This window comes from Heteronotia binoei, chromosome 18, assembly GCF_032191835.1.
Source record: "Heteronotia binoei isolate CCM8104 ecotype False Entrance Well chromosome 18, APGP_CSIRO_Hbin_v1, whole genome shotgun sequence".
Classification (NCBI taxonomy): domain Eukaryota; kingdom Metazoa; phylum Chordata; class Lepidosauria; order Squamata; family Gekkonidae; genus Heteronotia; species Heteronotia binoei.
In genome coordinates this window covers 35,639,266-35,654,736 of record NC_083240.1, presented here as the reverse complement: position 1 = coordinate 35,654,736, position 15,471 = coordinate 35,639,266, and the positions used below count along the sequence as shown (strand labels likewise).

Sequence of the window (15,471 nt, the reverse complement as noted above, 5' to 3'; positions counted from 1 at the left end):
TGCCAAGCTAGTATCGTTCTTTCCCTAACCCACAGTGAACTGGTAGCTGGCTACTGTATTTCTAGTGGTCTTAGCCAATCACAATGCAAACTGGTTAAGTGGCCTACACCTGACGACAGTGTACCACCTGTAGTCAAGGATGACTCAATCCTTGACAGTTCCAAGCCTCCTTAAAGGAATAGGACACTGTCACAGAGGACATGGGCAATCCAAAAGCCAGTTTTATCATGAACGGGACCAGCGGTCATTAGAGTCATGTGCTGTCCACACCTCCTTAGGGGTCTTGGGCATAGACTCTCCCCTTCCCAACCTGCTGCCTGAGCCGGTTGAAACTTGAGGGGAGCGTCACCTCATTTCCATCCTTCCTCCTCTTCTTTGCCAGTTGGAAGAGCAACTGAGCCGTTTGCAGCGGGAGAAGAACGAGGTGCAGAGCCGCCTGGAGGAGGACCAGGAGGACATGAACGAGCTGATGAAGAAGCACAAGGCAGCCGTGGCCCAGGCGAGTCTTTCTCCCACCTTGCTGGGCTTGTGGCGTAGCACCTTTCTCCTCCCACCGGCACAGGCCCCGCCTCACTCCCTCCGCCCTGCATCCCAGCATTTCTTCTTGGAGCGAAGAGTTCACCTCCTCGTGTACTCGTAGAATTGAGGCAGAGGCGTGAATTCTCACAGGCGAGGCCTTAGGTTTTATTTATTTTTCATATGGCAGAGGAGGTGTATAATAATATAAACTATGTAACATTACCATGCAACAGGTATGCAGACCAGCTGGGCAGTCCCTCTAAATAATAATATTTGCATTTTCAGCGCAGTCCGTCATAGCTGGGGAGAGCTCAAAGAGCCTCCATCACATCTCCCTAGAAAGCACGACACTCACATTCCTGTGACAGATGGGAAATAGTTTGATGGGCTGCGCCACAATTGCATTCAGGTCCTGGGGTTTTGCCCCATGATGACTGCCAAAGCCTGTCCGTATTGTATTAGACGTCTTCCGTACTTTACATGGCAGGTCATATCCTGCAGGGCTCTTGTTGGGGTTCATCCAGTTATGGATGTCATGTGGAACTGATCACATCCATGCTTGCAACGATTCCTTCCCTAGATAGAAATTTTGCAGTTGCAGGATTTGTGCAGATCTTATTGCCGGGTGTCAGGATCTTAGTCTGGATAGGCCTGCATCAGCCATGCCTTTGTAGATGGGCAACTCTCTGTTTTCAGCGCTCTTACTATATTCATCAAGAGCGTCTTGTCTTCAGAGATGCAGGGGAGCGATGTGGCGCAATGTGGGTAGCCGATAGGTCACTGGGGTGGGTTTGATACATCCGCTGATTGTTGTGTTGAGTCGGACATCGAGTTTGTGGACATGGGGGCTGTGGAGCCGCGCATAAGCACCATATTCCACCGAGTTGGTGATCCTTGCTCCACAGGGAAGGGTGGTTTAAAAATCTAACTTGATAAATAAATAACTAATACTATGCACCAGCCTCAAAGCTGAGCATCTAAGTGCTGTAGCAGTCGCACCCCAATTTGTACCAACGTATTTTTTTAGAGCAGGGGTGTCAAACTCATTTGTTATGAGGGCCGGATCTGACATAAATGAGACCTTGTTGGGCCGGGCTGTGTGTGTACCTAATTTAAGATTAGGTAGCGGAGATATAAACTTTATAAAGGACACAGACAAACGCAAAAATTTTTTTTAACTTAAAACATGCTCAAAACATTAGCACTTGTTGGTCTTAAAAGGTGCTTTCTTTGTATCTCTTCCATGCAATCCAGGGAATTGGGCAAAGGAAGCTCTGGCTCTTTCCTTCCTTCCCCAGAGGACCAGAGGAGGGGGAACAGCCTCAACCAACAGAAAGAAGAGAGACCTGGCTCAGTAACTCTGCTGTGTGGTTGAGAGAGCCTGGCAAAGCAAGCTCTCCCTTCCCCCCTTCCTCCTCAAGGGAGGAGCCTCAGCCAATGGAGAAAATAGAGGTTTTGCTCCGTAGCTCCTGTGCGATTGAGCAAGCCTTGCAAAGCAAGCTGTTATGCAGAAGGAAGCAAGGGAGAGGGAAAAGGAAGCAGATTATAGTCAGTTGTTTGGGGGCCTGATAGGGGTTCTCCAGGGGCCCGATTCGGCCCCTGGGCTGCATGTTTGACACCCCTGTTTTAGAGGATGTTGTTTCACATGTGTATTTTTGCTGCTACGTTGGTAAGATAGTGTATATAGGTAAGGGTCCGGCCCAAGGTAATGCCAAGATACTTAGGTGTACAGTTGTGTAAGTCGGATGCCATCAGGGTAGACATTTAGTTCACAGTTGGCAAGATTGTTATTGAGATAGAAACAGGAGCATTCTGTTTTTCCCAGACTTGGGATAAGCTGCCGTTTACGGTAGTAAGCCAGAATTTTGAGGTCCCTAGTCCGTATTTCCTCAGTCCTTTCCATTGATTTGTGCCTTACTGCCGTCGCCATGAGGTCTTACAGCAGTTCCTGGATGGACCTCAGGCGGGACTTGCATACTCGAATGCCCTGCAGTATTCTCTTTTTGAAAGCTAGCATGTCAGGGATCAGACCTGTAGCCCAACTTTCTTCAGGACATGCTAGTTTGAGATGTGTGGTCTTTTCTTTTTCCTGGAAGGGAAGCCTTCACCCAGGGGCACAGAAGCCAAAGCTCTTGTCACTCCGGGCCCATGTAGTTCATAGGTAAACCGCTTCTGAACTATAGCCCTGAAGCAGATTGGCCCAGGCACAGTTGGACCACTTTCTCAACTTGCTTGCATGAATTAGGCCTAAGAGGAAGAGGAGGGGGAGGGTCTTTGCAGAAGGAATGTCAGAGCAAGGCGGGGGGGTGAGTCGCTTTACCTCTCTGAGGATTGTACTGCTGCCTGGCGTTAGCAGGGATTTGGAGAGAGGGATAAAGGACAAAGCTCCCGGCTGGAGGGAGGCAGCTGCAGCAAGGTAGAGCATCCAGATGCACAGGTTTGCCCCATGCCCTCTCGAAGAAGAGGAGGCCTCAGTAGAGGAAGGCCCAAAAGAGACCTTTGGACTTCAGGGGCTCCCACCTAGCAGCTGGGGACAAGCTCCGTCGCCAGCATCCGTTCTGCAATTGGTCAAGGCTCCGGTGGAACGTGGAGTCAGTCAGTGTTTATTATAACAGTCATAGACCAGGTAAAAAGCACAAATCTATCAGTAATTAAAAGTACAAATCTGTCAGAGGTGTACTGCTGAAATACATGTCCGTATAACACAACAACATTAAAATGTAGATAAAATTTTAGTACGTAGCAGTAGTCTACACCAAAAGAGAAAGCTCCTAAAACTATTCTTCTGTTTGATCACTTGGGCGCAAAACCTGTCTGTCACTCTAGTGATTGCTGGTATTTCATCGACCAGCAGTTTCCCCAGAGATATCTGATCTGTTAGCACCTTTGACTGTTCAAAAATAGAGAGAATTGTCTTGTCCCTAACTTCCTTATAGAGGGGACAACGAATAAGAATAGGTTCCAGTGTTTCCACCTCACCGATGGGGCACGTACAGATTCTTTCGCTGTGTAGGGTCCTTCGATATCTCCCTTCTGATACCTTAGATGGCATAACATCGCACCTGGCAAGAGTAAAAGCCCTTCTACAAGGGGAACGTGTGGTCCTTTGGGATGCTTTGGGCCGGAGACAGACCCCGAGCTTTCTGGCTCTTTGGGGCGTCGGCCAGTTCAAACCGACCTTGACTCCCATGTGCTCCTCAGGCCTCGCGGGACCTGGCTCAGATCAACGACTTGCAGTCCCAGCTGGAAGACGCCAACAAGGAGAAGCAGGAGCTGCAGGAGAAGGTATTTCTGGGGAAGGGAGGAGGGGAGTAAAGCCCCCACGATCCCCTTGTTCCATGCCGTGCTTTGAGGCTCTTGTTCTTTCTTCCTTATTCCAGCTTCAAGGCCTTCAGAGCCAGCTGGAGTTCCTGGAGCAGTCCATGGTGGACAAGTCGCTGGTCAGCAGGCAGGAGGCCAAGATCCGCGAGCTGGAAACGCGCCTGGAGTTTGAAAGGACGCAAGTGAAGCGCCTCGAGGTAGGGAATCTCGAGCTGTTCTCAGAGCTGCAGAAGGACGGCCAGCTTCCTGCAGAGGCGAAGGGCGCCTCTTGGGCTCAGCTTCCAAACCTGGGGAGCTCAAGAGCTCCTGGGTAGTCTTGGCTCGTGATGCAACACGATGCCAGTTTTGCCGAGGTTTTGGCCAGCCCTCCGCATTTCCTGCTGCTGTCTTCTCACTCGCTCTCTTGGCACCCAGGCAGGGCCGAACGGAGCATGCTCAGTTCCTGAGCTGGTTGCTGGGTGCAGAGTGTCACAGCTGACGAATCTGAGCTTTCCTTTGAAAGGGAGGAACGTGAGTCCTCGTGGCTGCAAAACAAAGCTGAACAGCAGCAGGCAGCTTCTTTGGAGAGCTTAGAAACTAGGTTGGGTCGGGCCACAGACAGTGAGAGGTGGCTCTTTTAATCCCTCCCCCCCCCGCTTTTTTTGCCCCTCGCTTTCCTTCCCAGAAGGGCTACCATATTCCCCACCAATGTTCCTTCTAAGCTGCAGAGTCTTGTGAGCAAAAATGCTGCTTTGTGAGCCGCTGGCGTTAAAGTTGTGAGCTGCTGCATCAATTATTGTGCTCTGGGGCCATCCTTCCTGAGCGAAGACAAAAATATGTGAGCTGGAGGCTAAAAATCTGTGAGCTAGCTCAGGGGTGGCCAACGGTAGCTCTCCAGATGTTTTTTTTGCCTACAACTCCCATCAGCCCCAGCCAGCATGGCCAACAGCTGGGGCTGATGGAAGTTGTAGGCAAAAAAAATCTGGAGAGCTACCATTGGCCACCCCTGAGCTAGCTCATGCTGACTCAGCTTAGGGGCAACGCAGCTCCCCACTGTTTCCAGACTTCTGGGAGCCACCAAAGGTGGCAGCTTGTTGCGTGTTTGGGGCTACTGGAGGCAAGGATGGCCACATATCAAACAGACGCGGACTTCCACCAGCTGGGAAGTATCAGGACCTTGCTGGGCCCACAGCAGAGAGACAGAGACCAAAGCCTCCTGCTCTTCTTGCCCCCAGCACCTGTTGTCCAGAGGCAGACTGTCTCTGAACACAGAGGTTCGGATTAACCACCACGCCCGATAGCCGTAGATGGATCTTCTCCTCATCTGTGCGCCTGTCTTGATTTCCTTTTAAAGCCGTCCAAACCGAATTGCTGAATGAATTACCCATTGCATGAAGAAGTTCTTTTTCTGGGCTCTGAATGCGCAGTTCAACGTGAGGCAGCAGGCCCGCTTTGGGGCATTTTAAAGGAGAGGAGGGACTTGACTGACGCATGCACGCACACGCATACATGGCACCTGTTGCAGTTGTCACGATCAGTGCGTTTATTGGAGTGGTGCAGGACGCACATAGTGCGACGGCGCCCCCCACACCTCCCATTGACTTGTGCCTCCCTTCTTCTGCCTTGGGCCAAAACCACGCCTGTTCCCGGCACTGTTTCCTCTAAGGCGAGTTAGTGTGAGCTAGCTCACGGGGTTTTTTGCCTGTGGCTAACAGATTTTTGTTTTAGCCTGGGAAAAATGGCCCCAAAGCAAACTAATTTATGCGGTAGCTCACAACTTTAATGCCAGCAGCTCACGAAGTAGAATTTTTGCTCACAGGACTCCACAGGTTAGAGCAGGGGTGGCCAAACATGCTTAACGTCAGAGCCACGTAGAATAAATTTGAGATGTTTGAGAGCCGCAAAACATGGATGTCAGACATTGGAAGGGAGGAAAGAAAAATGGAGGGAGGGAGAAGTGGAAAGAAAGCAACTTTAACTTGAAACGCATTCTCCAAGCCGCCAGTTGGCTTGGCTTGGAGATGATGATGATATTGGATTTATATCCCGCCCTCCGCTCCGAATTTCAGAGTCTCAGAGCGGCTCACAATCTCCTTTATCTTCCTCCCCCACAACAGACACCCTGTGAGGTGGGTGGGGCTGAGAGGGCTCTCACAGCAGCTGCCCTTTCAAGGACAACCCCTGCCAGAGCTATGGCTGACCCAAGGCCATCCCGGCAGGTGCAAGTGGAGGAGTGGGGAATCAAACCTGGTGCTCCCAGATAACTCCGCACACTTAACCACTACATCAAACTAGCTTTCAGGCCACGCACCCCTGATGTTGCTAATCCTCCAAGAAGAGGAAGAATTGCATATTTATACCTCGCCCTTCTCTCTGTATCAGAGACTCAGAGCGGCTTACAGTCTCCTATATCTTCTCCCCCCACAACAGACACCCTGTAAGGTGGGTGGGGCTGAGAGGGCTCTCACAGCAGCTGCCCTTTCAAGGACAACCTTTGCCAGAGCTATGGCTGACCCAAGGCCATTCCAGCAGGTGCAAGTGGAGGAGTGGGGAATCAAACCTGGTTCCCCCAGATAAGAGTCCAGATACTTAACCACTACACCAAACTGGCTCTAGAAGTGATTTAAAGAGAGAATTACCTTCTCCAAGCTGGTCGATGGGGTTGTGAGGGCCTCAAGAGCCATACAATATGTGCGAAAGAGCCACAGTTTGGCCACCCCTGGGTTAGAGTAATCATTGGTTCCCGGTCCCCAGTCACCTCCCCAGACCTCTATTTTGGCTCTCTGCTGAATGCCCTGAGAGCACTGACAAGTGTCTTGAAGGCTGTCCTGGACCGGGCCATTGGTCATGCCCAGCGCAGGGGTGGGGGGGGTGGTCAAATGGAGCAGAGGAAACCCCCTGCAGGGCCAGAGGACAGGAGGGATGGTTTGGGCTGTCTGGAAAAAAGTAGGGGACACCCAAGCGCCTGTGGACCGTGGCAAGCAGGGGGCTCAAGGGCAGCCGGAGTGGGTGTGTATTTGATGAAAGGCCAATCACCTTCTCCCGGCCAGCCCGGCCTGCCCCGCTGCCCTGCTCTCACCCAGTCAGAAGCCCTCTCAGCCCAGCCCCGCGACGATGACCGCCTTTGGGGGGGGGGGAGGAGCAGGCGCTCTCTTCTCTGCTGCTGCACCTGTTAACGGCCCTGCTTTATATTCTGCCTCCGCAGCTCCTTTTCCGGCGAGGGAGCCGAGGAGCTTTAGAGCTCCCTCTTAATATTTCCGTGCCATTATTCGCTTCTCCCCCCTCCTCCCCGCCCCCCCCCCCCCATAAATATGCAGGGGACAGCACTCAGCTGCCGCAAAAGGATGGAATCTATTTTTCTCCCTACATTACATGCTGTAATTACTTCACACAAAGTTAAATCTATTTTTCCAATTCACCAAAGCCCCCCTGATTATTCTGCCCACGCCTGGGGAGAAAAGTTCCTTCCTCTCTCACTCTCTCTCTAGCAAAACTCTGCAGCCCCCCCCCACCACTCCCTCCCACCCTCCTTTGCGAGCCAGTCCGCCCCCCCTCATGTAAATTCATAGTGCCGGGTTCGTTTGTTCCATTAGCGCTCGGCGGGGAGCGATTGGGCAACACTCATTCCTGGGCCCCGGCCTCGGTAATTGCCGCTGTCTGCTACTATTATGCGCAGCAGATGAATATTGATGCGCCAGCCCTGGTGCGCCGCCACCGCCGTCTCCTCTTCACCCAGCTCCGCTCGGGGTGGGGTTGGAGCGTCTTCGCCCCGTGCGGAGGACGGGAAGGTCAGGCCACGGTCAGCGCGCAAACTCAACGACTGGCCTTCCAGCCCAGAGTCCCGGCGGTCAGCTTGGCCTGGAGGGCACAGAAGGTCCCTCCGGACAGCGCGAGGGAGGCTCTGAGTCACGCCAGCCAGAGTCGTTCCAAGCAGGAGCAGGGTTTGGATTCTGCTGCAGAATGGAGGGTGCAGCAGAGGCCCTCGCTCCAGAGGTGCACCCTGATCTCTTGCGCCTGGTGGCTGCGCTGTGCCTTTGCTTCCCCTCCCCAAATTACAAGTTGGGTTTTATACTTCGCTTTCCTCCACCTTAAGGAGTCTCGAAGTGGCTTACAATTGCCCTTCGCTTCCTTTCCCCCTCAGCAGCCACCTTGAGAGGTAGGTGGGGTTGAGAGAGCTCTGAGAAAACTAGGAGTGGCCCAAGGTCACCCAGCTGGATGCATGTGGAGGAGGAGGAGGGGGGAGTCAAGCCTGGTTCTCCAGATCAGTGTCTGCCGCTCTTAACCACTACGCTACTCTGGCTCTCAACTTAGAAAGTATTGTTTCTTAGCAGTGTTTCCAAAAGCTGCTAAAGGACAGATTCATGGAGGAGAGGTGCATCATTGGCTACTAGCCATGGTGACTAAAGGGAGCCTCCACATTCAAAGGCAGTCAGCCACTGAATATCAATGCCAGGAGGCAACATCAGGGGAAGGCCTTGGCCTCTGTGCCCTGTAGTTGGGCCTCCAGCTTGGCCACTACGTGAGACACGATGCTGGAGCGTTGGTCTGATCCAGCAAGACTCTTCTGACGTTCTTACAAAGGTTTTGGTTTCTGTGCCCTGCTGTTGGCCCTCCAGAGGAACTGGTTGGCCACTGTGTGAGACAGGAGGCTGGATTAGATGGACCATTGGTCTAATCCAATAGGGCTCTTCTGATGTTCTTATGAACAGGGCTCTATTATTGAAGCCAGTAGAGACTGAGCAGGATTGGAGGTGAGATGTGGTAGGATGTGGAATTACAGCATAAGAACATAAAAGCCTTGTTGGATCAGGCCCATCCAGTCCAACACTCTGTCACACAGTGGCCAAAAACCCCCTGGTACCATCAGGAGGTCCATCAGTGGGACCAGGACACTAGAAGCCTTCCCACTGTTGCCCTCCCCAGCACCAAGAATACAGAGCATCACTGCCCACAGCATGTCAGTTTTTCCTTAAATGCCTGAGCTCTCTGATGTTCAAGTTGCAGTTCTCTTTTCTAGTGAAACAGTGAGGTGGAGCAAAGGGATGTCCCTCTTGTATCTGCATTCAGCTGCTGCCCTGCATCAAGCTGTGCTGCTGGATCAGCAGGCATACAGCTCTAGCTCCACGCCTCTCTCCTGTCCCCCGCCAAACACCTCATGGCTTAGAAGCATAAAACCAACAGGAAAGGTGCTCTTGCTCGCCATCTCTGTTGTCCAGGATGACCGCCCTGATCCGCCCTGCCAATCGCGCTTCTGCTCCTTCGCCGCTGCATCAGAGTGTGCTCGCCTCTGCTACCCGCGTTTCCACCAGTAAATGTCAGAGGCTAAAACCATGGCGTTGTGTCTACACGCGGCCTGTGAACAATCCAGAGGGTGGTCCGGATTGTGATCTTTGCCACCCATGCCAGACTACATAGCTGTCGCCTTGAAGGGGAGGGAGGGTTTGCTATTGGAAATTCTTTCAACGTCCCTCTAGATTTACATTGCAGCAGATAGCGAGTGACTCTCAGGAATCCAGAGGTTTCCACCTTATCCTCTGAAGCCTTGGACTGCGATCGGGCTGCAGTCGGAACAGCCTGTTGCTAGACTGGGGATGGACTGATCTCAGAATGCCAGGCCTTCTGTGCTGCTCAGCGCTTGCCAGGACACTGGCCCTGCAGCGACCCCTGAATAAATGAAAATTGGCATGTGTGGAAGCCAGTCAGGGAGCGATCCGTCTTTCCTATGTTGCTTAGCTCCAGTTGGCATCGATGTTCCTTCTAAGCTGCAAAGCCTCATGAGCGAAAATTCTGCTTCGTGAGCTGCTGGCATGAACAAGTTGTGAGCGACTGCATAAATTATTGGGCCATTTTTTTTCCTGAGCTAAGACAAAAAGGTGTGAGCTGGAGGCAAAAAAAACCTGTGAGCTGGCTCACCGTAACTCAGCTTAGAGGGAACGCTGGTTGGCATGTAGCGTGGATCTCCGAGCCTAGAGATCACTCCCAAACTTGCAGAGAGTGAGGTGTCTTCTCACTCGGACGGACGGAAGCAGCTCTCCTCATTTCCTGAGAGCCTTCTCCCTGTCCTAAGTCAAGGCAATGCATGGGGGCAGCCAGAGGAAGAGAATGTGTCAGTTTAGAACCAGGTGATCCAGAGTGACGACACTCCCCCGCACCTACCCCACACAATTGTCCCTGTGCTTTCGGGATGGAGAAGTGGGCAGTGGCAAGCCGAGGAGTTTGTGGGGGAGCTCCCTTCTCCTGACCTTGCTGCCCCCGCGTCTTCCTCAGAGCTTGGCCACCCGGCTGAAGGAGAACATGGAGAAGCTGACGGAGGAGCGAGACCAGCGGACAGCCGCCGAGAACCGGGAGAAGGAGCAGAACAAGCGGCTGCAGCGCCAGCTGCGGGACACCAAGGAGGAGATGGCCGAGCTGGCCAAGAAGGAGGCCGAGGCCAGCCGCAAAAAGCACGAACTGGTAAGGAGAGGGGCAGCCAGGGCAGGGTGGGGGGTGGGGTGGGTGAAAGGCCCTTTCTAGGCTGCAGTGCCCGTTGAGGCCACTGCACCATCCAGCATCTGCCGGTGGGAACTGTGACTCCAGATCCAGCTGTTCTTTCAGGAACTCTTCCAGGGAGGTACCTTTGGTGCCACCACATTCCCCACTCCCACCGCCACCGCAAGGTGTCTCGGGTGTTGTAAGTGCCAGCCGATTAAAAATGAAGTGCGCGCTGCACGCAAAAACAGCTCCACAGCTCAGAAAGCCTCACGTCCGTATGGAAACCCTTTCAACGTCCCTCTCGATTTATATAGATGCTTGGCCATCGTGTGAACTGCCACAGATTTTCGGTAGATTCTGTTTTTAGCAAAATGTGCGGGCAGGTGCCTGTTCTTGGCAACTCAGACTTGCTCCCAACCCTGCAAAGAATGTGCTAGTATAGGAGTTTTTTTCTAATTTTCCTGCAGTTGTTCCGTCTGAATGAAATGGACCAATTTTGCTGCAAGTTCCAGACAAGAGACCACAAGCTGTGTACAAACGTACTTAAGTACTGTGGCTCAAGTCCTCCTCACCTTTATTCAAGCGGAGTCCAAATTCTCCCTGCCTTCACAATGCAACTGTGACAGGCCTACTAATCATCCTTTCGGGTCTGGTCAGGGGTGGAATTCTAACAGGAGCTCCTTTGCATATTAGGCCACACACCCCTGATGCTTAAGAAAAAGAGCCTTGTAAGCTCTTGGAGGATTGGCTACATCGGGGGGGGGTGTGGCCTAATATCCAAAGTAGCTCCTGCTAGAATTCCACCCCTAAGTCTGGTCAGGGCCACTTTTGTCTCTCTCATTATGTGAAGCAGGCTGGGCAAACTTTACCGAATGGCCTTTTGTACGCTTACGCCCCTTATACTGTATTTTTCGCACCATAAGGCGCTCCGGAGGATAGGACACACCTTCCTCCAGGGGGGCGATCTGCTGCCTTTGCCTCCGATCCGCTGCCCTCTCCACAGCCGACGCTCGCAAAGCGCTGGGTTTGCGGAGGGGGCGGGTGCTTCCTTCTTGCCTGTGTGCCTGGCTTCAGCTGTGATGTTTAAAGCAAGCGCTGGGATCGGAGGGGGGAGGGAGCGATCCCAGGGCTTGCTTTAAACATCACAGCTGAAGCTAGGCACACAGGCAAGGAGGAAGCACGCTGCCCCCTCCGCAGCCGGCGCTTGCGAAGCGCTGGGGCCACGTGGAGCGATCCCAGAGCTTGCCTGAAGAAGATGGAGCCAGGCAGGCGTGGGGGAAGCGCCGGATCGGAGGAAGAGGCAGCAGATCCCCCCCCCCGAAGGTACGTACCTTCGGACCATAAGACGCACACACTTTCCCCCCCACTTTTTTTGGGGGGGGGGAAGTACGTCTTATGGTCCGAAAAATACGGTATTTTCTTTGTCACTTTCTCAAAAACACACATGCACAATTTTAAAGAACAGAGCGGTGGTGGTGGTGGTAGAAGCGGGCAGTTCACAAGTTGGGCTAGTCAGCACCTTGCATAGCCAGCTGAACCAGTTTTCTCTGCGCTGAGCTCACCTTAAACACAAGAAGCTGCCTTCTGTTGAGTCAGACTACTGGTCCCTCAAGGTCAGCGTCACCTACTCAAACTGGCAGCAGCTCTCCGGGTTATCAGGCCGAGACCTTCCCATCCCCTTCCGCCTGGTCCTTTTTGAGCGGGAGGGGCCAAGGATCGAACCTGGCACCTTCTGCCTGCCAAGCGGCAGCTCTGGCGCTGAGCCACAGCCCCTCCCACAGTAAAAAAAGAAAATCTGCTCCCATGAATTGCAGCGGTGGCCCTGCTGCTCCAGTTGCGCTTTGGCTGTTCTTATCCCCGAACGTCAGATATGTTTTTAAAAATACGCGGAAGAAGTTCCTCCCTGAGACAAGCTGGAATGCAGCAATCCAAGGAGCTTGGCCTGCCGCTTAAGGCACGAGGGCATCCGGGACGCAGGCTCCTGCGCAAAAAGGGGTGCCTTCGGCAGACGGCACTGCTTGTCCCAGAACAGACTGTCCCAGCTGACAAGGCTTTTCTTTTAAGAGAATAGAGAAAGGGAGTTGGGTTGGCGCCACAAGTCTGGGAGGCAGGAGAAGTCTGTCTTGATACCAGAACCAGGGCTTTTTTTTGTAGCAGGAACTCCTTTGCGTATTCCTCCTGGAGCTTACAATAGGCCCTGTCAGAAGAGCCCTATAAGGTCTTGGAGGATTGGCTACTGCATCATATTAGGCCACGCATCCCTGATGTAGCCAATCCTCCAAGAGCTTACAAAAAAGAGCCTTGTAAGCTCTCGGAGGATTGGCTACGTCAGGGGTGCGTGGCCTAATACGCAAAGGAGTTTCTGCTACAAATAAAGCCCTGCCAGAAACCCTGGCCTGGAAGACAACTCTCACAGGAAGAGGGGTGCGGCTGGCTGGGGAAACCACAGAGGCTAGCAGTTCAGTGAACCGGGTCAGGTGGAAGATCTTTGTCCTGGATTTGAGACCGCAGAACATAGTCCAGGCAAGCAAGCAGACTCTGAAGCATACCCATAATGAACATGAACATATGAAGCTGCCTTATACTGAATCAGACCCTGGGTCCATCAAAGTCAGTACTGTCTTCTCAGACTGGCAGCAGCTCTCCAGGGTCTCAAGCTGAGGTTTTTCACACCTATTTGCCTGGGCCCTTTTTTGGAGATGCCAGGGACTGAACCTGGGACCTTCTGCTTCCCAAGCAGATGCTCTACCACTGAGCCACCATCCCTCCCCAAATGCCTGCCTGTGAGGGATCTTTAGAACAGCACTTTCACCCCTTCTCACGGGAGACCCTCTCCACATTACACGCAGCCAGGGATGGAATTCTAGCAGAAGCTCCTTTGCATATTTGGCCACGCACCCCTGATGTAGCCAATCCTCTGAGAGCGTACAAGTCTCTTTTTTGTTAGCTCTTGGGGGATCGGCTACATCAGGGGTGTGCGGCCTGATATGCAAAGGAGCTCCTGCTAGAATCCCACCCCTGCACACGGCTGTTTGTAGCGAAGCATTCTGGCCCATGTTCTAAGGTGCTGGCAGAACCTTTCCAAGCTTTACTTCTGCATGGCATGAAGAGGAGCATCTGTTCTGGGATGCACCTCTTGCCCTCTGGGAGCATGAAGCCGTAGAGAAATCTGCAGAGAACAATCAGATTCATTCATGGGAGTTCAGCAGCAACTGTTGCTTCTAAGGAACCTTCCCCCACCCCCAGCCTGGATCCCTGCAACCCAGTTTGAAAATCAACGCGGGGAAAGTGGCGTCTCTGAGTGCAAAGAGGTCTTGAGGGGTCAGCAGAACAGAAAGCCCCCCCTGGTGGGCATGGAGGCTCACCGCCAAGGTCAGGCTGCACGGCAGTCCCTGTTCCCCAACTGCAGCCTTCCTTTTTCTCGCCTAGGAGATGGACCTGGAGAGCTTAGAAGCGGCCAACCAGAGCCTGCAGTCAGACCTGAAGCTGGCCTTCAAGAGGATCGGGGACCTGCAGGCTGCGATCGAGGACGAGATGGAAAGCGACGACAACGAGGATCTGATCAACAGGTGAGCAGGGACAGGTGGGAGTGCATGAACTTGCTCTGCCAAATCGGTTCTCTTCCCCAGGCCCCAAACCCGTGAGAGCTGTCAGGCCGGACTGGCCTTTCTTCGCCAGCTCTCAGTTCCCAGCAGGAGACAGCCCGACAGTGTCCACAGGCATCCTCATCAGGTACTTGGAGGTGGCCTTCCCTCTGGACATGGAGGTTCTGTGTCTTCTGCTGGCTAATAAACCTGTGGACGGCATTGTTCTCGTTGCAAAAGGATCTCGGTGGGTGGCTCTCGCCATCTTCTTGCTCCGCTCTAAACGTTGCTAGAGCTGGAAACTGGTATGTACGCCCCTCCCTCCATTCTCAGTCCATTTTCCCCTTATCTTGACTATCCGGATGATCTGTAGCAGGGGTGTGCAACGGTAGCTCTCCAGGTGTTTTTTGCCTACAACTCCCATTAGCCCCAGCCATTGACCATGCTGGCTGGAGCTGATGGGAGTTGTAGGCAAAAAACATCTGGAGAGCTACCGTTGGCCACCCCTGATCTGTAGGACTCGCGGCAGAAGATTTCCTTCTACTCCATCTGCACTTCATCCCACCTGGCTGGATTCCCTCCCCCCCCTTTCCCCCATTTTGTTGGTTCATTTTGCTTTTTTTGTTCATTTCCCCCTCCTCCCCCTTTCCCCCAGCTTGCAGGACATGGTGACAAAGTACCAGAAGCGCAGGAATAAGCTGTGAGGATGAGTTGGTTTTTCTCCCCCGGGTTTCCAGAAATTCATTGCTGCCCCCTAACCTCAAGCATGCCATGGAGGGAATGCCTTGGCCGTGATGCCCCCCCTCGATAAAGTTGCACGCCCCTTCTGCATGAGAATCAGCTTGACACTCTAACCGCTTGCTGTGCCCCAGCACAGCTCATGGGAGGAGGGATGTGTGCCTGAGAGATCACCACGGGGCCTTGCTCGGTCTTTCGTTCAGAGCAGAATCCAGGACGTTTGCAGGGACGGTGGGTGAGGAATTTAGAGAGACCTAGGGACTTTGTCCTCCCATGCCCAGGGGAGCAACTGCGGCCCTCGCGGCAGGCGTGCCGTTGGCATTTGATTCAGACACGTTCGCTTCCTGCAAGCACCTTTGTCAGCCTCTGCTGGGACCAAAAGGAAAGCCCCACCTAAATGGTGGGGGCCCCCCACGATTTTTGCCTGGTTGCTTTGCAGCTCCTTAGTGGCATAATGAGGTGGGGTTCTAAACTGGGAAGTGGGCACTGGGTGAAAGCCCTGGCCAGGGAGGCAGGTGTCCACCTAATTCATGTAATGTCTGTGTGTGAACACAGCATATGTTAGGAAGAAGTTCTTGACAGAGCAGTTCCCTAGCGGAGCAGACTTCCTCAAGAGGTGGTGGGCTCTCCTTTTTCGAATGCTTCCAAGAGGCTAGATGGCCATCTGACAGCAATGCTGTGAGTTGAGGCAGCTCATGAGAGGGAGGGAGGGCAGGAAGGGAAGAGCCAGTGCTTGGTTCTCACGGCCCTTTCTTATACACCCAGGGTAGTGCCAGTTGCCACTTTGGGGTCAGGAAGGTATTTTCCTCTAGGCAGGATCAGCCTAGGGATCCTGGAGGTTTTTTACTTTCCTCTGGAG

At 53.1% G+C, this 15,471-nt stretch overlaps 1 protein-coding gene across 1 annotated transcript in view; it reads left to right on the top strand.

Annotated features, from left to right (window-relative positions):
* The window catches only part of MYO18A (myosin XVIIIA), a 188,749-nt gene that overhangs the window by 153,635 nt on the left and 19,643 nt on the right, over positions 1-15,471 (top strand). Inside the window, exons 36-41 of the mRNA XM_060259597.1 lie at positions 383-499; positions 3,721-3,804; positions 3,900-4,037; positions 10,087-10,272; positions 13,720-13,859; positions 14,530-14,574. Coding sequence (XP_060115580.1) covers positions 383-499; positions 3,721-3,804; positions 3,900-4,037; positions 10,087-10,272; positions 13,720-13,859; positions 14,530-14,574 — 710 coding nt within the window. The remainder of the gene's footprint in view (positions 1-382; positions 500-3,720; positions 3,805-3,899; positions 4,038-10,086; positions 10,273-13,719; positions 13,860-14,529; positions 14,575-15,471) is intronic.